The 23,720-nt window shown below is 42.1% G+C and overlaps 1 protein-coding gene across 9 annotated transcripts in view; it reads right to left on the bottom strand.

Annotated features, from left to right (window-relative positions):
* ANKHD1 (ankyrin repeat and KH domain containing 1) overlaps nucleotides 1–23,325 on the bottom strand; it is a 99,451-nt gene extending 76,126 nt beyond the window's left edge. For 6 of the 9 annotated variants that reach the window (XM_066328912.1, XM_066328911.1, XM_066328908.1 and 3 more), the window contains exons 1-2: nucleotides 22,970–23,288; nucleotides 8,461–8,614 (exon numbers count right to left, since the gene is read on the bottom strand). In XM_066328912.1, the coding sequence (XP_066185009.1) occupies nucleotides 8,461–8,614; nucleotides 22,970–23,248 (433 nt within the window). In that variant the 5' untranslated portion in view covers nucleotides 23,249–23,288. Of the gene's footprint in view, nucleotides 1–8,460; nucleotides 8,615–22,969 lie in introns of all 9 variants that reach the window. The other 3 variants (XM_066328909.1, XM_066328914.1, XM_066328916.1) reach the window with 3 other exon arrangements.
* Between the last annotated feature and the right edge of the window lie 395 nt (nucleotides 23,326–23,720).

A 23,720-nucleotide genomic window follows, 5' to 3' on the forward strand; every position in this document is an offset into this window, starting at 1 on the left:
CAAAAGCCAACCAATTCTTTGAAAGCAAAGACACAGTTTCAGCCTTTCTAATGATTCTGAGTCGAGATGGTTTTTTTTAAAGGACATATTCAAACATGAGTGTCAGAAAAAAAACCACATATACATGCACATACACAGGAATAGTCAACTGCACACACTGGAATAATCAAATGCATGAACATGGAATAATTTCTAACAGTTCTTCAGAAAAATAGTGGTAAATTTAAAGACCAATTCAACTTGCAGACCAAAGGCAAAAGGCAGACAACAAATGGAGATGTATAAACAAAACACAGCTTGCAGAACAGATGAAATAACACTCCTCTCTCCATGCATCAATAGAGCTCAGCCTCAGTAACACGACTCATTTGGGGCATAAAGTTATGAAGAACAGAGATCACGTACTGAGACTCCAGAGGAGAAAAAGAGCAGCTGAAAGTCTAAAGAACATGAGTTAAGGGCAGAGAAAGGTTAGGTGTTATTTAGGGAAAAAAAAAATATATATATATATAACTCAGTCTGCAAATCAGCTGTAAGGATGGCTGCACTGGAAAAGGGAACATTGTACCTGGATAAATGCATTAAACAAGCAGTCAAAGCCACTAAAAGCCCCTAAATGCTTTACTACATCTTTCTTCCTTCCCTCACAAAGCTGTTCCAAAGGAAGCAGCTCAGTGCTCCCTTCACCCTTGAGTTACATATTTCACTGTATAACACTTCTCATCCCAAGGACATCAGTGGGCTTGGCATGCTCTGGAGCTTTCAGCACTGGAGATTGTCTGTCTAACCAGTTTCTAAAGCCACTCATCAGGAATGGCACAAGCACAGCTCAATTTGCCTGGGGAGAAGGAAGAGAAGAAGATAAAACTGAATCTACTGTGATGTTTTTCAGCCAAATTTTTGAAAAACTTTTAAGAAGCTGTACAGAGTTTCAGAGAAAGGTGATGCCTAAACGACAGGTTAACAATTCTTGGTTTGAAGGCGAGTTTTACTACACAGGGGGAAAAGTCCCTGAAGAACTGCACTGTGCATTTTGCTCCCACAGCAACTACTTTCCTGATCAATACAACCAGGATAACTTTATGCAATACAATAATTTTTTTAACATATCCTAGTATGTACTGAATCTTCAGTATTTACATAATTCATATTCACAAAGAATATAACCTGCCTTTTTGTGCAAGATGTTTAATGTATTATGGCTTATTTTAAATTTAGAGATTTATGTTCTTAGCTTTCAAAGTAAGGTCTGTAAAATAGCACAAAATAATTTATAGCTGGAAATGAAGTATAAGCATTCACTGTAGAAGAAGCCACTTGTTTCCATAAGCAAAAGATGAGTGGCAGTATATTTCACATACTTTCATTTTCATTCATCTGGTGAAAACTAGCTCGACTTTCTAGAAGTAAGCAGAACTTAAACATTTACACTATGCATATACTATATTATCATTTGTTTTCTTAGAAACTTGCTTATAATTACTCTCTAAATATACAATACTACCATTTTGTCAAAGTTAAGTGAACAACTGAAAAAACCAACTAATTCATGCACTACACTGCGAAATATTGATGCCTCAGTATATCTGACACTTTAGAAGACCCCAAATATTTGATATTTCTGCCAGTTCTAATCTATAGAACTGACAGAAGTGTTACAGACTGATGTGTTTCAGCCCACCCCAGGAGCTAAGGCAGCTCCTCTCAGGTGTCCCCAGACACAGAACATGACCCAGACTGTTTTGGCAGCAAACAGCCCTGCTCCAATGCAATGACTCCTCACAGGACACTTCTGGCAGCTCCAGCAGGGGTGGCTCCACATGCAGACACCAACCTGACTTACCAGTTAGTCCAGTATGGAGCTAAGTGCCTGGCACTGGTTACTGGCACCACGCTTAAATATTAAGCTACAGAACATTAAAAAAAAAAAAAAAAAAAAAAAAAGGGAAATCCAATAGACTGACTTAGATCTGATCATCTGCACTCCCCAAAGCACCCAGCCAATACTCAAACTCTTTTCAGAGCACTTCTAAACTCTGATTTTATCACCATTAGTGCTACAGAAACTATATGACTGACAAATGCAGACAACAATAAAAAACCAAACATTTCAAGTCAGTCTAATCGAGGCTTTTTAAATAACGTACTAGGATTCTTCTTGCAGAAGATACAAGCAAGAGATTGAGGGCTGTCTACCTCCTCACTCCTTCCTCACTTTCTCCTGACACATTTCAGGAGAAGAGTCACATTCTGGTGAACTCAAACTTCCAAGAGCAGTAACTGCTTCATTTCCCACAGTTCCCATCTCAGCTCCCCTACCTCCCATCCCAAGGACAGCAGCACACCACAGGCATCTGCTCGGAGAGGAGGCAGGGACAGGGACCAAGGAGAACAACTCTGCACTGGTTACATCCTGTCTCAATTCAGGCACTACACAGGACTGCCAATAAAGCACTGCTGCTTTTCTCCTGCCCAAGCTCTCCCTACATTCCTTTTGGCTGAGGCTACTCCAAGGACTAATAGAAGAAGTCCTGAAATCAATACTGAATGGAAAAAAGTTTTTAACCAGCAGTGATATCTTCCCCATATTGGAACAAAAGAGCAAAGGGTGTTTTATCTTACAGAGGAATTCAACTTGCAGGAAAAATAAAACACAGCAGAAAGAAAATAAAAAGAAGTTTAGTTAATAAAAACTATACCCAGAACTGAAAAAATCTGTTAAAAGGAGGATTGCACTAATTGTTTATGGTACAATCATGAAGAACTTACTGATTGCTTATGACTACCTCTGACATACATACACAGATATATATATATATATATATATATATATATATACACACACACACATGAAGGCAACTTGAGAGATCGAGGAAAACCCTGGCCAATTTTTATACCTCACAAAATAAAACTGCTAAGTTTTTGTCTCATCTCTTCCCATTCCCCCTCCGCTCTGAAGAAAGGTCAAAATCATCTTCATCAAAGAACTCCAGAAGTAAAGTTTTCAGAGCTGGTAAGGTAACTTAGCCATCTGACACCTAAAAGCAGCAATTAAAGTGTTATGACAATGAGACTGTTCTTCACAGCAAAATCCATCTGGAAAACAATTAAAAAATATGAAGCTGATACATTTAACACACTATCAAAGCTTGGAAGTTAATTTGACTAAGAGCAGGATTAGACTAGACTTTTTCTAATCTAAAAGCCTACTAGACTAAAAGAAATACTTAAATCATGCAAAATCTCAGACAGATATATTAATAATTCAATTACATGCACACAATTCAGTTTATCCAACTTGCTCAAAAGCACAACAAATCTGTATGTTTCACATACCATATACTCCTTCCCACTCTGAATCTTTAGATGATGAAGAAAGAAAATGAGTAAGTCATTGTAATGTGCCAGTATCTCAAAAGGCAGAAGCTTTCCAGTTAACAAGACAGGGGTGATTTCAGTGGCAGGGCAGCTTTGATCTCTAAAGAAACACCTACAGAGAATCCTACTCAAACTGTCCTAGTGAAAACTGTTGGTTTCTATACCATGTCCATATAACACCAAGTATTTTAGATCAGATCAAATTATGGTGAAAAGCCAATCTTGGTTTGCAATCAGTCACAATAACTGGACTAAGGTTAAGATTTTTAGCCAGGCTGAAGGAGGCTAAACACGCTTCAAATTTGATATTGCAACATTTTTACAATAAAGTTACATCTTTGCTCAAATTCCAACAATCCTCTCTGATTCCCCCCCAAAAAAAGACTCTGCTTCTCTTTCTTTATGTCATAACACCAGTACAGGTGTATTGATTTGCCGTACTCCACAAGCACAGAGCTGCAACCAAGAAACTGACAAACATGAATCTCTTTTCTGCAGATCTCCACTTCTATAGTTTCAAGAGGAGTTTGGACAACCCTTCAGACATCAAGTTTCTAATGCCCATCTTTATTTAAATCACAGTTTAGTCACTCATCAGCCCTGAGTAAAGAAACACCAAATCCACACATGAATCTTATTCATCATAAATAACATGATCAAAGAACTTCTCTAGGCCAGCCTCTGACACTTTCTGAGGGTTCCCTTGGATGCAGGATGAAAGCAAGCTGTGCCTATCTGGCACTGTTCTTTTAGACCACAGCTCACTCCCTGGTAACTCCTGTTGTTAGTGAATAATGAATGGGTTTGATCACATCACAAGGAAAGAAAAAAAGCAGGTTTGGTCAATAGGTTGGTGAGTAAATAGAAATACATAAAAAATAAATACATATACACAGAGGAAAACACTCAATCTCACAGTTGCTGAATCTACTCTAAACTTTCAGTTTCTCCTAAAGCAGGTAAATTCCACTGGGCTCATTCACGTTATCATCTGTGTCCTCTATTTCCGCTAAGCAGGTGATCACTTCCACGTTTTGCCTTTCCCAGTTCCAAAACACACAACCTACTCCCCCCACCAGCACCCCACCAGCTTTTCCAAAGAGAGAGTATCAGGCCCTCATACCTGAACAGCTACTGAAATTCACAGGTATTAACAGACATACATTATTAGAATTCGATTTCTCTTTCACCATTTATACTACAATTAATCCCTAAAGGCCTTAAAAACCCCAAACCATTTGTGAGGGTCTCCAGCTACCTTTAATACTGTATTTAATCAGAAAAGAAGGATGTGCATAACTCTGCTCCCTGTTTGAACATAAGGATGGACTATTCACACGTTTCATTAAACAAACCTTTGGCTCAACATTCTCCCTCTCAAAATATTTTCCTCACGAGCCTCTTTGCAAACAATAGTGGGAGTCCTGAAGAACTCACTGCTTACAGAACTCCTCCCTGTGTAGATACTCAACAGGAACATCATGTCCTCCAAAGGCAGCTGAAGTTTCTTTACCACTTTCTTACACATATTTTTTTTGATGCTTCATTGTCGAAGTGTTTAAATGTTCAGATTGAGAAGGAACACACTTAAAATCTCTGGTAGAGACACAAGCACCCAAGCTATTGCCTCAAATCAAAAAGCAGTTCAGTAACACTATCTCACTTCCCAGAAAACCCAGCCAAACCATGGTAAAACACTATCAACTGGGTATTTTAACTGCAGGGATTAACATTTTGACATTTCACAAGTTTCTGTAGAAATCTGTGTTTTTGATGCAGAAAACACCAAATGGGCATCCAGGATTTTTATCTGGCCATGTGTCTGAACCAACACCTTTCTCTATCCTTTAAAACAACCTGAAGAAAGAAGACTGCACAACACAAGCGAGTCATTTTCCCTTCCTTGATGCTGATATAAGTTGGGAACAGAAAATGAAACGGGTTTAACCTGTTGGAATTTTCTCACTTTGCCCTTTTACCAACACATGTGGAGGACCCACAAGGAACCCACCAAGAGCTCTCAACACTCTAACCATTTATTCCCAGTAGCAAAGAGCTCTCAATCTCCAGCTGTCAATTACTGTCCCTAAAAAGGGCATTTAATAGACTTTCTTACTGAAGATCCACACAAGAATCATGACTCTTCAGAGCGGAAATATTACTTTAAAAAATCAACAGTGCTCTAATTAACAGTGGAGCGAAATGTTTCTAATGCAGAACAGGACTCCACTCTCAGAATACTAATAATCTGTTTTATTACAGCTTGAAAAACGGAAACATCCTCCAAGCAGGATGGTTCTCATTCCATAGGTTATTTTATCTATAAAGCCCTTCTCTGCTAATGGGAGTTAAACTGAAGGAAGATACAAAAGACTTGGTTTGTTTAGGTTAAAACTTGCCAAACAACAGGATTCAATTGTTTTAATTTATCTTCAGTTTCTGAAGGTGGAAACAACTGATATTTACAACAATCTCTTGGTCTTCAGATTGTAGAACTATTTTTTGTGGAATAATACAAACTGACAGTTGCTTAAAGGTAGCTGTTCATTAATAAAGTGCCTGTTCTTTCCCATAATAAAGTATGGTTGTCTAAGCTGAAGCTAATGAGGCAGGTTTTCAGAGAAAAACAAGAAATCTGTGTTTGTGTTCATATGAATATGCCCATGTGTGTAATTGCTGCTATGCCAAGGGGGGTGAGACACAATGCTCTTGCTAGAAATTTGGCTTAAGGCTTTCACCTAAACATCCATAGTGTTTGAAACAGAATAAACAAGTGAAAAATATCCAGCATTCTCATGGTGGGTAAATATAATCTATAGAAACATTTTCAAGCAGTTCAAATAACCTCTGGCTTCTACACTCACCTGTGCAGCAGCTCTCAAATCAAGGCAGCTACTTACAAACAAAACATAACTCCTACATTTGTACTACAGTACTCAAGAGCTGAAAACCACTTCTGCACTCTGAAGAACAATATCCCATGTGGCTGCAGTTGCCAGAACTTACCTTCCAGAACTAATAAACAACACGTCCATGTGAGATCTGAGCATTAAAGGATTCAGGAAGAATGAGCAAAACTAGTTTTGCAAGTCATGCTCATTAAGATTCTAATGGCACAGCCACAAGCCTGGCATGTGAGAAACCCCAAGAAATCCAAGACACTGAGCACCAGATTGATTTTCCTCTAAGTTGTACAGCGGAAACAAGTCTGTCACAGAGGGATCACCACAACCAAGGCTAAGCCTGGAAACTACAAACAAGGCTTTACATGTGTGTGAGCCATAGTTCTGCCACCTACTTTTCCAAGCTATCCTTAATGCTGAGGACTGAACTGTGACTAATAGAACAGCAGAAATCACTTGCTATTGCCAAACTGCAAAAGAATACAGAGATCCAACACTAGGCTGCCACAATGGAAGCCTAGAAGCTCACTTATGGTCAAAAAGAGTATTTTTAGCCAAACCAAACAGACAAATCCAGTGAAAGTATTAGAACATCCCCCAAAAGCACTAACTTCTTTTTCAATCAGTGTCATTTATAGCTTTTATTAATGAACTACCAGATTCACAGCATCTTCTTTAGGTTAGCCTGGTATTTTTAGTATTCCAATCCACAGTACAGACAAGACAAGTACAGCTTAACCAGAGAGCTCTAGCCAGAGTATTTTCACTCTTTTGATCTCACACATTCATCAAGTGGCATTAATTTTGTCCAGTCTTTTTAGAGAGGGAGATGAAGTCCTCAAACAAAGGCACTCCTTTTTTGATTTGCTCTTCTTCCCAGATTGCTTCTGCTCTGTTCACATACTTGGGAAAACCAAGACATGGAAACCTCAGCTAAAAATCAAATTATCTAATCCTGGGGACAAATGCCCAACTACTGCTTAGAAATCTGAAGACAGCATTCTCACAGGTGTTACAAGCAGCAAAGGTACCTCGCGGATATTTCAAATTCTGTGAGATCCCTGCGAGCACAACACCAGCCAGATCTGGCAATTTATAAAGCCAGAAATAGGCTTTGGGACACAGCAGCCACCAGGTATATAAGAGGAACTGATTTTCATTTTTAAAAGCACTTATAAAGGGACTGAATTATTCGAATTCCCTTAGTGCATGGAGTATCTCAGGAACAGCCTGTGTTCCCCACAAAACAAAGTTTGGTCCCCATGAGTTACAGCTGATGGGCTGCTGCAACATCCTGCTGACAAAAGCTGAGCTGTGCTTTAAGTTTTTTCAAATCCAAAATGCAAAGAGAACCCAAATCCCTGCCCCTTTTGCTTCCTCAGAATAAAATTCTCCTTTAAGACTGTAAACACCTGCAAATAAGTGCTATTTTATGTAGCTCTTTAAGTGTTCCAAAGTAAGGTCTGAAAACTCCAATTTCAAACCAAAACATCACTACAAGTCTGTGTATGCACCTATGATAATCAAATGGGATTTGTTTCAAAGCAGGGGTTTTATATCTTTTTGTCCTCGGAATTTTGAAACTAACAAATAATTTCCAAATCCATTACAAACACCTCAGTCACAAATTATAGGAGGATTTGAATTAGTCAAGCTTTCATTCTTAAGCTAATAAATGTAGAGGCAACTCTATCATCAGGTCTGGCTCCAAAACAGGAATGTTTAATGTGTATTTCCCAACAGTGATACCTCAGAACTACAGAATGTGAAAATGCTTTTGTGAAAGTTAAAACAGAAAAAAAAAAAGTATTTTACCTGTAAATTCCTGGGGTAGACTTAATAATTACATATTGACCAAAGAAGCAGGAAAAAAAAGCAAGTCTACTTTTAGCAAGTCTACTTCCTTCTATTCTCTCTCCATTAATTCTCCCTCTGGTAACATATGTAATCAAGTCAATGAAATACCATTTAATTCAAATTAATTTTTCTAACTTTGTATGCACAGAAAGAGTGGACCAAGCAACCTGCAACACTTTGAAGAGTTATGAGCTTCCTTCCCACGTTCTGCTCATTATGGGAAATTCCCAGACTCCTGAACATTGCTCTAGTGTCAAAATTTATGTGCTGCCATATCAGTGTACAAGTCAGGTTCAGAAAAAGAACTACACAAGGAAAGTACCTGCTGCCTCCAGTAAGGCTTCTAGTCTTGCTTGTGTTTCTGGATCCACAGTTCTCAAGTCTGCACCTTCTGCAGCACTCGATAAGAATAACTCCGATGTCGTCTTAAGTACTGGGTTATCAAGATCTTCTTGGTCCAAAATAAATGATTCAACCTGTTTGCCAAGTGAGAAAAACAATGTTAGCATTTTTGAAGTTTTAAAGTAAATCTAAAATATTACCCCCCCCAAAAAAAATCCCACGAAAATAATCTAACTGTGCTATCATAATTGTGTTTTTAACTGCCGAAAACATAGAACAAAACTACAAAAAACATCTGGTCAACTCACTGAAAAGGTAGTTTAAATCACAAAAGAAAAAAAACTCACATAAAAAAATTTTGCAAAAATTACAATTTAAAACACCTTAAAGATGGCAAGGTCAACTCAGATTAAATACTGAATAAGTGTTATGCATGTTGCACAGCTAACCACCCAAGCGAGCAGCTACAAGAGGCTGTAACATCTTTGCCACCAGTTCATCTACCATGTTATTAACAAAAGCCACCAGTAATGATTTTGGTACAGCTGGACCTATCTGAGTGCCAGGGAAAGATGGAATGTGTTCCCGAGATGCCTTTCACTTCTCTTTTAAAAGTCATTTCAATGGAGGTAGCACAAAGATTCTGTTGGTTTTGAGCAGGAACACGAGAGTTGACCAAACTCAACACCAAAACATCTGTCTCCAAGCTGGCACTCGGCAGCACCCCAGTGTGCTCTGCTTTCTGGACAAGAACAGATCTGCAGAACGATTAAGCAGGCAGGTATTCCAGCTGAGCAGCAATAATGCTGTCCCACCAGTGCCCCACATGACCTCCAAACACAAGTCCACGGAATTACTCAACATAACACACTGCAGTTTTATGACAGCTCGCCAGAGTAAACAAGGAGGATACCTGACTCACACTCTAATGAGAGCACAGCTACATTTCAGAATCTCCCAAGCTCAAACATAATTCCCTCTATTTTCAGTAATATTTCAAGACAAAACCACTATTTCATAATTAGATGTTGCCTGTTATCTGTACCAACACTATTGGTGCCTTAGACCTGCTGTAGAAACAACATTCCTGTTACTCAGCCAGTAACAGCCCCAGTCTCATCTTCCTTTCTCAGTTTTCCCTTAAATACTTCCCTATTTTATTCACCCCAGCAGAATACTACCACCTCATTTCCCCTGGAAAAGGAAAATTTATACTTTAAAAAAAAAAATCAAATCAGGCCATCTGCAAATTCATTAAGTGCTCCATTGTGTGAACAATGTTAACAGGATCTGGGAGCAGCAGTGAGCACTGCTATTCAAGTGCAACTTGGGTTCCTTCATTTCTTCCCCTTTTTGATATGCAAATGGCTGTAACACTATCCCCTGGTGTCCAAGCCAGCCCTGTGTGCCAGGGAAATGCTAACATTGGAATAAAATCGGAATCAGGGAGCAAGTATGACTTTTCAGGAAGATGGAACACGAAGCCCACATCTCAGTTGATATTTGTGATCCTGGCCAGCTTTCTGATAGTAGATCTTGTGTGCCAGACAGAAATATTAAAGGTAAGGCAGCAGGCTCTGATTTGGTGCTCAGAGAAGCAAGAGCTCTAGGTTAGTCCAAACAATGATCCTAAAATAAGAAACTGTCAATTGTAAAGAAAGAATTGAGGATTAAACAAGCAGAAAATTAGTGGCCTAAACCCGTGTCACATTTGTACTACAAACAAAGGAGAGCTATTTACAACTCACAGCAAAATGCATCCCCACAGGAAGAGCCCCCTCAGCAGAACTCAAATTCCAGGTTAGTCCACAGCCAGCTTAAGGACTCCTGCTTTCATGAGCTCGATGCAAAACTGACTTCTGGGAAAATTCACCCTTACCTACAGGAGTACTTCAGGGTTTTTCTTTTTTTTTTGTCCCCACATGACTACAGAAAGCATTAATACAATGGAAATATTATTCCTATTGCAACATATTTATGTGATCTGGTGAAGGGCAGAAATTCCCCACTGTGTGTCCATGACCAGTCATTATACACAGCCAATAACTAGATATAAGAAATTTTATTAGATGCTCATGGACATTTTTCTTTGTCAACTACATCACTCCATTTAACAGCAGTCCTGCCTTTTGAGGACATAGCAAAAGGAGTAAAAATGTCACCTACCACTGAAGCAACTGCACTTGAGAACAACAAACACTGCAGAAACCCTCAGTGGCTCCTGGCAGGCCTCAGGGCTCAGCCTTGGGAAGAGGCAGGCGATCCTCAGCCAAGGGAAGCACAGCAGCCCTGCAGCAACCTGCCAGAAGCTGGCCTGCTGCAAATTCTAAAACTTCATGGTTTTGACACTTTGGGAAAAATGTGGACCATTTTCTTCCTGACTGCTGCCAGCCCAAACTCACCGGGATATATTTACTGAGTATTACAAGCAACAATCCACCTGTCAAACCTAAATCAGTGTTAATTCACCATTCACTAATACTCAGCCTGCAAGGAACCTCTCTCCCCCCGACAGGGAATACATTTTGCTTACAGGAACCTCTAAACAAGTCTGTCTTTTTAACCGTGATTGTGCAAACACTACTAATTAGAGTAAATTGCACACATGGTTTTTACTTAAGAATACAAGTTGGGTAGTAGTGGTGCAGCCTGCTCTTTTCACCACTCTTTTTAACTCTTCCTGCCTTTCAGCTCTTCTTTACATCAGCACCTGTACTTCCAGACACCTTGCACATTTAAAATCTCACAAAAACTCTTGCTTCATATACAATATTTTCATCATAGTTTTGTATCACAGAAGGCAGATGCTTTCATTATTACTGCACGTTTAGCATCAATTTTTAGGTTTTGTTTTGATTTTTACTAAGAGCTTAATAACATACTCACAATACAAATATAACTTGAGTGTGATAATACTGAAAATCCATATGCAAAATGTTAAAATAGTTGCACCACCGCCAGTCTCCCAGAATAAACTTCAATGTATTCTCAAGTCAGATCGTCTGACATTTCTGTAAATCAATGCAGTTTCTCACACACTAAGACAAAGCCAGAGAGAATGAACAGTTGGATATCTTATCACTATAAGATGTGATAAATTAGTGAGAAATTACCTAATTGATCAGATGTCTCTTGTGAATGGCAGTGACCTACAATGATCACATACTAATAATAATTGTTTTTAAAAATCAAACTATCCCAAATATACCAAACAAATCTGGCTTTAAAAAACAACAAAAAAACTTCATTAAAAATCAAAACAAGCAAGTAAAAAATCCAAACATATTTCACATTAGCATTCCTGGAAGACATAATACACTGCTCATGTGGCAAAATTTAGGCACTCTGCTCTATCCTAATCAGATCTGCAGCAAAGTGATAGAGTACCCAGTCACTGTGCTATTTTTGGATTATTTTGCGAGCTGCTTTGGGCAGTTAATAAGCATCTTAGGGAGGCTCATTAGGAACACATGGACTCAAGATATTATTTTAACTGCCAAAACAATTTCACCTTCCCAGTCAAAACCTAAGAAGCTGCATGGGACTCGAGGGCAGGGCTTCACCACACCGTGTGTCCAGTGCAGCCATGGACTTTGCCTGGAGTTGTGCAAAGGACCGCAGCAGCCTCGCAGCTCTGCAGATCCAGTTACAGCCCTGGTTCCTCCCTCCAGAGCAGCGACATGGCAGCCGTGTGGCCCCAGCTCCATCAGTGTCTGTGTGTTAACACCAGGACTGGGTTTACTGCAGGTCAGGGGCATGCAGAGGGACTTTGCAGGCACCAACACCACCACTCACACTGGTAATTCTGGTGAGATGGACAATGACGTGCAGGGTTACAACACATTTCTAATATTAAATCTAAACTGATCTTCCTTATGTTGCACTACTGCAAAGTACTTTTCCCAGAATAGCCTGGACCTGCTCACAAATAGCCTGTTCCTGACAGGCCACAGAGGATGGAAAAGCTTCCTGGGAAGCTGTAGAGCATCGTTCTCTCCTCCTGCAGGCAAGGGCAGCAGCAGAGACAACTCCTTCTACCGTCCCCTTCCATTTGTGCCACACTAGTGCTCCAGGGAAGACTGGCTTTAAAAAAAGTCTTGACAGAAAAGGGAAAGGTACTGTTAAATTATTTCCTTGAACTTGTATTTTTCAGGAACCACTTGAACCATGAATACTTCTTTTGGGGTAACAATACTCATTAATCTGTTTGTGAAATGTATAAAAACAACGAGGACCCAAGTTCTTGACAGAGACTCCTAAACTCCTAATTTTTATGCAAATAAATGACCGCCTGAATTTCTCTTCTGTGTTAGAAAACCCTTCCTAATTACTTCTATAATTCCATTTGGACATTTTCACTCCATAATTAACAACATGTGCAATGCTGTATTAGGATCACACTAGAAAGTTCTTGTGGATTGTTCTGATAAACCCAACCTCTAACAGTTTATGTTGTCATGTCCTTTATTAAACTGAATGCCAATATTGGATTAATAGTTGCAGTCCTGCTCTAAAGGTTTTGGGGAATAGTGATAGGACATAGCACTAAGATTGAGAATTAGTTTGTCTTTCAAATTTGACATTAAATCCCTTTAAATTCCACATAGAAAGGATGTCAGCTATCTAAACCATTACAAATAATTATTCCAAGGAGAAAGCAAAGTGAAGGACTTTGTCCCTGACATGACACCCTTAGATGCCCCCAACAACAAGTAAGGGTGGCGCTACCCCCTTGGTGTGGACTTAATACCACCAAAAAGGTCTGGGTTTGATTTACCAGAAAATGCACTTTTCAACACTCTCCCCCTGCCAGCCCAGCCAAACATTTTTGCACCTGCTTAAGGTGCCTTCCTGCACAACCACTTCAGTTTCAAAAGAAGGAGTAAAGGAAGAGGAAAAAGCACACACTAATCTGGTTATTTTCACAAAACTGTACAGTGGGGTCTTGGGACACTGTCCTTTCTCAGCATGTCAAAGCTACAGAAAGAAAACAAACATTTCAGGGAAGTACTCTAGAGTCAGTACCTAGAAACAACATAGAATCAATGGGAACATCAATTCAGACATAATTAATTATATAAAACCATACCTAGTCTGTTTGGCTTGAGCCGTAATTTCTGAAAACACTTTCTTTCATTAAAAAGCAAAAATTCCAGGCCAAGAAGACGGCAGCCCCCATGACCTGTGAGTCTCCAAGAGAGCATTGTCCAGCACTATGGAGGCCGTGATTACACAGTTTCCTGCCAGCCCGGGGGGTACAGGGTGCTCAGGGCCATCACCACCTCAATGGGGAGAATAAAGTACCTGAAGCATCATTTCCAGCCACTGCTCACCTTGTGACAAGTCAGGCGGCTGTCAGACACTTTCATAGGTCGCTCTAACACATCAAAAAGAGAGAAAACTTGGGGGAGGAAACAAGTCATTCTCTACCACTTTACTGAATTCCATGGACTCACAAAGGGGTCTGACAAGCAGGAAGATCATTCTTCTGGGAACAAAAAGACATTAGACCATCTCAGCTCAGGGAGAGGCCACAAACCTGACCATGGCTCCACCTGTAAAAGGAGCTGTCAGTGCTCAGCACCTGCAGCAGCAGCTCCATCGGCAGGGCATTAGACTGGGAGGGTGGGCAGAGAAGGGGTGCAAATCTGTTTAGCCCTGATTGCAATAGGAAGCTGACTGACTGCAGGCAGGATTACCTAAAGGACAGCCTTTATTCCCATAGATATTAAGCAATTACCAGCTGATGAAACAAGCAGCTATAGGATCTGGGCAGTGATGAGCTCATTTCAGAGCACAGGTTCATGTTGCAGGCGCTGCTATAGATACAGTGTAAATACAGGTGGACACAAGCTCACAATTTGTTGCTGCAGGAAAGGAAAGGCTCTCACACACAGTGTGGGCCATGACTCCAACATCCATACACAAAACTCAATGTTCCTGATGTGTTACCACACGGGCTGACTAAAACAAAGGGAGAGACAGCAGGCAGTGAGCAAGGACTGACATCTGCATGGCTATTTCACCACAGGGTCTCAAGCCTGACACCCCAAGTCACCAGTCAGTTCTCAAAATTACAGCTGTTATTTGAAACGTGCAGATAAAACAATAACTGAGAATTAATGTTTTATACTACTACTCTTCCTTTCCAGAGATTGCTGATCCTGGTTTTTAGTTTTCTTGCATCTATCCTTAACAATAAGCAGACACTACTGGATAAGCAGCTGTCAAATGGTTCATGTGAATTTAACCATTTACCTGATTTCTCTCTTAAGCAGACAACTGACACTATGCCATTTAAGTAATTCTGAATACTACAAACTACATCCTATCACAAGCCTCTGGAAAGAGCTGTCTGATCTATGGATCTTCCAGAAACAAGAGCACTGCAATTTATTTTTATTAAAACACTGTTTCACAACAATAAGCAGCATGACTGCACCCTGTTAACCCCCACAGAATTACAGCACAGAACACACAGGTTGACTCGCCTTAGTACAAGAAACTGGCAATGTTACAAAGTTTCTCTATATAACAGAAAAGAAAGATTTACTCATCTCAGTAACTACTGAAAAAAACCCAAAGAACTGTTAAAACCAGTCTGAAGCTATCACATATTCAATGTCTGATAAAAAATAATTATGACTATATTTTCCCCATGTACTAAACAATCTTTTGCAGCAAAGAGCTGTCATGTACAGAACTCGAACTGACAACTGAAACTTATTCAAAATTCACATCAATCCCAGTAAATCAAGTGCCAATTCTTGACATGTACTTTATTCCAAGGAAAACCTTTGCATGGAGACCAGGAAACTTGACTAAAGTAAGCATCACTTGCAGTAAGCACTCCTTATTTTCACATATTTTATCTCAGTCCACTCTATATCATGTTTTTGGTGCCCCATCTTCCCCACGTGCTCTAGGATTCCCTCCTCACCTTTTCTTTATATCTAACATTCCCACAGAAAGAGCCCTCCTCTTCCCTCACCTCAAACCAAGAAACAGCTGGCCTAATTCAGTATTTGATTTATTAGAATATAAAACAGAATTCTTGCATCAATTCAGCCAGGGCTTTCAGGATGGTGTCCTTGCTCAAGTACTAATTCCCAGGCATTAAAATAAAGCGAAGACAACTTTTAAGACAGAAGATGAATAGACACATTTGTTTGCTGATGTAAAAGCCCACACCCAACAAAGATGGGAAGCATTCTAAGCCACCTTCTTGGAAATGACCTTTTAAGATCTCTTTTCAATCCAAGGGGACAATGCCTAAATAGAAAAAAAAATCATACAAGTCGATCTTGAATACAATAGTAATTCAATAATCTGTTTCCAGGCCAACCTATACATCTCAGACAGCAGAATCTCAACATCCAAAGTGACTAATTAAGTTATCTAGAGGCTTATAGCAAGCTGAAAATCGTCCTGGGCTTTCTGCCCCTCTCAGAGCCCAAGCTAGTGGCAGCTATTCTTTCCAAGGCTTGGCTAAACAGGTCTGTGCATGCTGTCCTACAGCCAAATAACAGAAACCCCAGTGCAACTCCTGAGACACCACTTAGTCATTTCAAAGAAACTATCTGAGAGCCCCGGCTAAGCTGTGAGCCACTGAAAAGTCAAGATGTAGCAGTACAAGGGCTTAAAAATGTAACTATTTTATAAAAACAATTAAAAGAGAGACGTTTATCTAAGCTGTTGGATTTATCCTAAGGAATCCTAAATGCCAAATATCCACATGAGACTCCCTTTTCCCATGGCTCCCTTTCAGGCTGTGGAGGAACACACACAGAGGTGATGCTCAGAAGTCACCATGACAGAGGATCTCAGTTTGAGAGCAGATTGTTCAGCCCTAAATGCTGATCTCTTCTCTTCCCTTGGATTGAAATATGACTGACTTATCCCTACCTGCCATGTGATATTGTTAGATTAATTCATGATTTTGGAAAGGGAAAAGTTCAACAGGTTTAGGGATTTTCCTAGAAGAAAATCTTAGTTAATTAGTAATCCCTATGTTTTACTAAAGGCAAGGGAGAATAACTTAGGGACCCAGCTAAAACCAAACGCTAAAACAGGAAATGTTAAAAACATGTGAGACGACTTTCTGTTGGCCCACTGCACACCAGTCAGTAAAACATCCTCCTTTTTTTGGTTTTGGTTTTTTTTGTTTTTTTGGTTTTTCTTAGGGAAAATGTTCTTCCTGCAGGATGGGAATGCAGGAAGATACCTTTGAAAAGCTCTCCTGGCCAGAAGGGACAGCCACATTTTTCTCAGCTACCACCAGCATCTGGACAAACTCATCATCATAATTCAATTGTAACTAACCCCTCTCCATCTATGGCACTTTTCCTACACATTCTGGGATGCTTTGGAAGAGCTAAAGAGGAAAATGATTTTGAAACAAAAAAACCTCAACTCCCTCTTGAAAGCAAAGGAACAAAGTGAGTGAGGGGTCTCATCTCACAAAAAGCAGGAAAGAAGTAACAGGATCTAGTACAGGACCAATTATTTTATTTATGTTTTATCATAATAAGTGTTTTCTATCTGCACTTGAGCAGAAGTTACACAATACCGCAAAAATTGAGAAAATTTTCTAGTATTTTATAAAACTTTCAAACAATCAACATTACATAAGAAAAAATTCTTAAGTAATGCATTGCAAGAGTAAAAGTAAGATACTATCCTATAATAGGATGCATTTCCATAAATTTCACTTGCTCAGCATTCCTCAAAAACATGTAAAATAAAAATTCTGCACTTTCACAATGAAAAGTGAGAACTATTTCTTGAGGGAAAAAAACCCCCAAACTATCTGTATTTCATCACAATATATATCTGTGAATATTAAGAACTATAGCATATCATCTGAACTAAATTAATCCCTAAATCCAAGTATTCATTCACCAGTAGGCCACTTTGTCAGAGGCAGCATGGGTTTAAAACATAAAGATTGCAACCTTGTTACTGCAGTCTGTTGCTACAAAGAGAAGTATTTGTATCATTTCAAAGTTAAAGAAATCTTCAGTTTATCATAGACCAAGGTCATACAGGGAATCAGGGAGAAAGCTTCCACTTGAGATAACCTCTGAGGCCAGACACTGCTCAAAAACGTCCTAAATTTACCCAAGCACTTGCACAAATCACTGATTCCTGAGGTTTGCTTACAGGATCCCATTCCAGCAGAAGGCCATTCCCACGAGGAAGATAAGGTTTACACCGGGCCTCTGGCTGGGGTTTGTGTGGCACATGGGCTGCCTCTAGGGAAGAAAGCATCTGCAGGAGACAAATGAAAGCACCCTGCTGAGGAGTGAGGCTTCAGAGCCTCCCTTCAACAGTGCCACAAAGAGTCCTCAGGCATGATGCAGGTGCTATTTTTCTTGCTTCATGAAGTTTTCAGTGGGAAAGAAACCTAAGGTTCCTTTTTCCATGTGAGTCAAGACTTGCCTCTGTTTTAAATCCAAGAATCATTTTTTACTCCCCAATAACAGCTTAATACTTTAAAGGAATCTTCATATGTGTTACAAGCACTCAAAATCACCTACTAAGACTGAAGCTCTGCAGCCTCCTCACCTGCAGGGTCTGAGCCCCAGCTGTGGACTCCAACAAACACCCCAATTCACTCCTGGAACTGCTCCCAGCTTTAAAGGCCAGGCCACATGTGTGCACAGAAAAAAGGGTGGCTGTGTATTCTCCTTCCCTCCACACTGACCCTTCTGTCAAGTGAATGCTGCAGGGATGGTCTGAGCTCTGAGCAGAGGACAATGTCCCCACGGCACCAGCCAGCTGTCCTTACAGCTGGATTCCAGCACCCTCCAAGGCAAGGAAAAGAGACAGAAGAGCTGCCCAATATCAAGCCCACAGGGGAGCAGCTGGGTAGCCCCAATTTAAATCACAAGAACACAAGAACTCATGATTCAGCATTAATGCTCAAACAAACCCTTCCCACCCCCCACCAGACTAACTAGTTGACTGGTGAAACCTATGTGCAAATTTGTACCTAAATATAGATGTTCTGCTAAATTTGGCAAATCTCTCCTTACCAAGGGGTTGCACTGCATATTTATGTAATTATACAGTAGTATTTCACATCTTTACTTTCTACACCTATCATTAGAAAACAGTTGCTGACATTTATTTTAGGTCATGCACTTAACTGGGTCAAGCTGCACTAAAGGGAGACCCAAGTTCTGCAAGAAACCTTAGAAATCAGTTCACTATAAAATGTTTTTGAATAGGATTAACCATAACTACACTGCTTGTTTCTGGTTACCACAGGCCAGACTTGCAAAGTTACTGAGATACCATGAGTTTTCTGAAATCAGATGCCTAATCAGACTGGGAATAAATGAATACCCTACTAACTCTCTGCATCCTGAAGAGTCACCTCAATACTTTTGGAAACCTGAACATGTTATCCCTTCATGTTTTCTAACCAGTGAATAATTCCTGGAAGAAAATTTTATATTTTCTTCCATCTCTTACCTTCTCAACTTTGAAAGACTTGTCAAAAGAAAAAACATCAACTGCTAAACTGAAACCTGTAGTTTTCAGAGAAAAGGCTTTTCTGCTCAATATCATCTACCTGAATTTGCACCCACTTTTTGAATTTCTGCTCCTTTTGGCAAAGAAAATGCTGCTATTTACACTGTTTCTAATACAATGAAAATTCAAGTGTCTGAGCATTACATTAACCTCAGAAGTCAAAAGATGCATTGTGCACACCATTTACAAAGCAGATCCATGTTAGGGAGGTTCACCAATGCAGCAGTGACTTTGATAGACAACTCTGCTAATTTGAAACAAACTACATATTTACTCTGAATTTCAAACCCAGTTTAAAAATTAAGAGACCTCAGATTAGGGGCAAGGGGGCCCCCAGACAAAATCTCCAGGTACTGAACTGCTCTGGAGTGCATGCCATTCAACTACTCATCCTACTCCTTGTAGGAGGTATGTTATGTCTGATTTTTAATTATGCTTTATATAAATATCCCCAGAGGCTTATGCAATAGGTACAGGCTTAAGTAAGGCAAGCTGGTGGAGGCAGCTCAGGAGAGAGAAGCCGAGAGCTGAGCTGACTCCATAGCCAAGGGCTGGGTGAGCTCCAGTTGTCATTGAAGGCCTCCAAAGCCCTGAATTACAGAATATGAGAGATTTGCTACATTTGTACACTCACTGCCAAAAGCCACTCACTGAACCAAGCTCCCAGATCCCCTGGTCGGCACCGCCAGCTTCTGCTGCTTGATTTACAACAGCTCAGCAAACGCACCGTGCCCAGCACTAACACAGCCACATCCATCGCCTGCTTCAACCCCTGCTGCCACACTCTGCTGCTGGGAGAGGGGTCCATGAGGATCTGCACTTTCTGTGGCCACCAAAGACCCCACGGACGTGCCTTTATCAGCACTGCCCTCCCAGCACACCTTCACCTTGACCTACAGCCCTCACAGCCAGGGTGGAGGACGCTGTTTAATGCTTGTGCCTTTGGCACCACTCTAAGTGCCAGCAAAATTCACAAGGAGTGGTAATAATACACTTAAAGTCACACCAAAAATCTCACTCTAAACAAGTTGCAGGCTGTGTTCACACCCTGATCAAGCTTAGAAGGCAACTAAGCAACTATTTGCACTGAGGTCAAAACCACCTCGTTTCTCAGGCTGCAGCCAGCGGTGGAAGTTTCTCTGAGCACCCAGAGATCCACAGCAGCCAGTTCTACACGGGAATAGCGCAAACCTCCTGGCCTCGTCCCTCCGTGCCCAAAGACATGCTTCAGCTTGCAATTGTTTCTATTTGCATGTGATAATTTTAACTGGTAAGTCTAGAAAATACTCTGCACAGCTGCATTCAAATTTCACCTTGTGGACATAATACAACTCAACTGTACAGGACCCACTCAAGTCCTTGGTTTCCCAACCAAGAGCCTGGTCACTACCATGGGCAGGCACTGAGCTGGGAAACCAGAAGGCTTTGATTTTCTCCCAGTTCTGCAAGCCAGAGGGCACACCCTCTTCACCTGTAAAATGGGGACACTACTCTCCACTGTAAAGTACTGATCTAAGAAATGCAATATATTTCCAAAAAGGTTAGGTTAAAATATATTGCTCTTTTCGTTCTCTAGATAAATGCTTCATTACACTCGTTGTCCTGCACTTCCCTGATGATTTTCTTTTTTAACTAATTTGCCATTTTGACAAGTCAAATTATTTTAGCATATTAAACTAATATACTCAGACTAATACAAGGATACAAAACCTAAAGACCACTGCAGACACGCAGCAGAGCCTACAGAATACTGTACCATTATTTTTATGGCTTGAAAAGTAGAGAGAACAGATCAAGGCAGCATGGCAAAAACTTTTTTTTTTTTTTTTTCATTTTTAATTCTCCCTTTTAGTTCTCACTAATTCCACCCACTGGTAATAGCTGAAGGCATACACCCAAATCAGTGACTCATGGCACAAGACCACAGTCCAAACAGTGACTGACTGGCTTCTCAAAGCAGCGCTGTTCAAGAATTGTACTGTTCCATCCCTGGACCTTAACTGCCTTCTCTTTGCTCAAAAAAGAAAACAAAAGAAACAAAGAGAAACACCCATCACTGACAACAGGTGCTTCTTTAGTTCTCAGAGAAAAAAAAAAAATGGAAAAAAAAATTCCTCTTTGGTGCTCCCAGCCAAGGCACATTCTTCCCAGCCAGGCTTCTTCCCCAGGTAACTCTCCACAACCAGAAACACAACCCACAAGAACCCCCCAGGCAATTTCAGATTTGAGATTAGCCCACCTCCTCTCCATGTGCGCTGAAAATTTGCAAATATTTCAATTCCAATAATTCCTTCTATTCTGTATTTTTCCCAGGATTTTCAAACAAATCATTTAGCTTTAAGAACTGTTTGGGAACCTTTATTTTTTTGACCTCAATGGCAACCTCCCAGACACATTATTTATAATAGGCAGTCTTTCTTAATACTTGCTATTAGTCAAAAGAGTGCTTAGTAAACATCCTAGCTGTCCAATCTTCACATCCCTTAAATAATGGGGTGGGTTCAAAAAGGATAAGCTTTCAAAGTAGGACTCTGCTCACCTTGTAAAGAGCCACAAACACCCTGATACAGCCCACTTCTCCTCATTTTCCAGTAGCTACTGCTTTGTTATCTTCAAAGATACATTGAAATGTGACATAAAAGACCTCCTAGAGAGCAGGCACTCCTGGATTACTTGTGTCCTTTGGTAGGTCTTCCAGTTCCCCCAAACAGGTATGGACTGGAGCACCTAATTCCATATAGGACTGAATGTGGATGTCCAGGACACCAATCACACAAGGAATGTTCATAATCAAGGGCCTCATCTGCCTGATCATTAGATTTTGAGTTTGGTTAAACGTCCTGCTGTTAGCACCACTTCTAATGTAGCTTAGGTGGTCGTGAGCAAAATGGAAATGCAGGTCTGCATCAGTTTAATCACCTTTTTTATTCAGGTAAAACCTTGCTCAGGTTTTAGGAGGGCTGGACGAAAGATAGGCATCAACAGAATGCAAAAAATTTAGCCACAGGAGGATGAGTGCAGGCTTCCCTTCCCTTCCATCTCTCCAGAAGGAGCAAGGACACATCCTGAAGTACACTGGCTTGGCCTCCAAATTAAAAATGGTATGTATTACCTTGGCTATTTTCTTCTTCCTGCAGAAGCCCAAAAGAACTGCAAAAAGCCTGCTTTGCACTAAAACTCTGGGAGGGCTGTGATCCAGCTGTGATCCCATCTTGTGCTAAGAGACTACTAAGGAATGAAGATTCACCCTTCGGTGCGGCAGTGACAGATAAAAGCCTTCATTTACCTTCTCTCCCTAGGCTACATAAAGCAGCATTAAATGCCAGTTAACAGGTCCAACAACGCTCCATTTGGGTTGGGATAAGGCCCCCGTCCCTCACTCCTCCACACCCTCCCTTTAAACCTCTCCGCAGGTTTGGAAGATCAAAGGAAGACACCTCCACTACCCTCTTCCATTTTGTTGGGTAAGAAATGTTCCTATTGCATAAAAGCGTGTGTGTATAGCTATATCTACGGGAATTCATCCGTGTCTAGGAACCCCGAGTCCAGGGCAGCAATAGTGGGGGCTGACGGCTTCACTTTGTTCTCCGTCGGGTGCAGGATCTCGCCTCCCCCTCCAAACCTGCTCCGAGGTGGAAGGGGCTGCTTGAGGTCAGGACACATCCTCACCCCGGCTCCGCGGCCGCGGCGCGCAGAAGGCCCGGCCGCCCGCGGTCCTTCCCCCGGGGCCGCCGGGAGGCGCGGCGGGGCGAGACCCCCGCGCTCGCTGCCTCCTCCCCGGCCCCGGGCCGCGCTGCCGTGCGGGGCCGCCGGGACCCGCCCATGGCGGCGGGAGGCCCGGGACGAGCGGGTGCAGCGCGGCCGGCGCGGCGAGCGGGAGGGCGGGCGGGCCCCGGCCGGGCCTGTCAGGAAGCGGCGGAGGGGAAGGAGGGCGGGCCAGGATCGCTCACCTCGGACACCTCGTCCTCGTCGCTGCCGGAGCCGCCGCCTCCCCCGCTCCGCAGCACGGCGGCCGCCAGCTTGAAGTCGAGGGCGGCCTCACCGGCCGCAGGCGCGCCGGGGCCTCCCGGCCCGCCGGGCCCGGCCTCCCCGAAGAGGCGCACGGCCCGCAGGCCCAGCGGGGAGGGCCCGGCCGCGGCGGGCGGCTCGGCGGCGGCGGGCGGCGCGCGGGGCGCGACCGAGTCGATTTCCTCGTCGGCGGCAGCGGCGGCGGTGCCGTCCGTGAGCATCGCGCTGGTCCGGGCCCGGCCGTCTCCGTCCCCTCACGGCACCGCGGCAGCGCCACTAACTTCTCACACCCTACCCGGCCGCGGCCGCCGCGCCGCCCCCCCCCGCCGCTCCGCGTGCGTCTATTGGGCGCTCTCGGCCGAGGGCGGCGCGCTATTGGCAGCCGTGCCTGCCACTCAGGGGCGCGTCACGCGCTCCCAGCATGCTGCCCTGAGAGCGCACGCCGAGGCGGTAAGAGTACGCCGCCCCGCCCCTCTCGTCCAGCCTCGCTTCCTGAACTTTCCGAGCTATGATTGGTTGTCTGGGACATCAATCACATGCCTTGGATGAGCTGCGGGCGCTGGTGGGGCAAGCGAGCTGTCGCTCAAAGCGCAGCCAGGAATCACGGTCGTGATTGGTCGAAAGACACATCACTCACAACGCACGGCGTCTGGCGCCTTTCGATTGGCTCCTGCATGCCCTGGGCCCGCCTAC

The sequence above is a fragment of the Sylvia atricapilla genome, chromosome 14, assembly GCF_009819655.1.
Source record: "Sylvia atricapilla isolate bSylAtr1 chromosome 14, bSylAtr1.pri, whole genome shotgun sequence".
Classification (NCBI taxonomy): Eukaryota; Metazoa; Chordata; class Aves; order Passeriformes; family Sylviidae; genus Sylvia; species Sylvia atricapilla.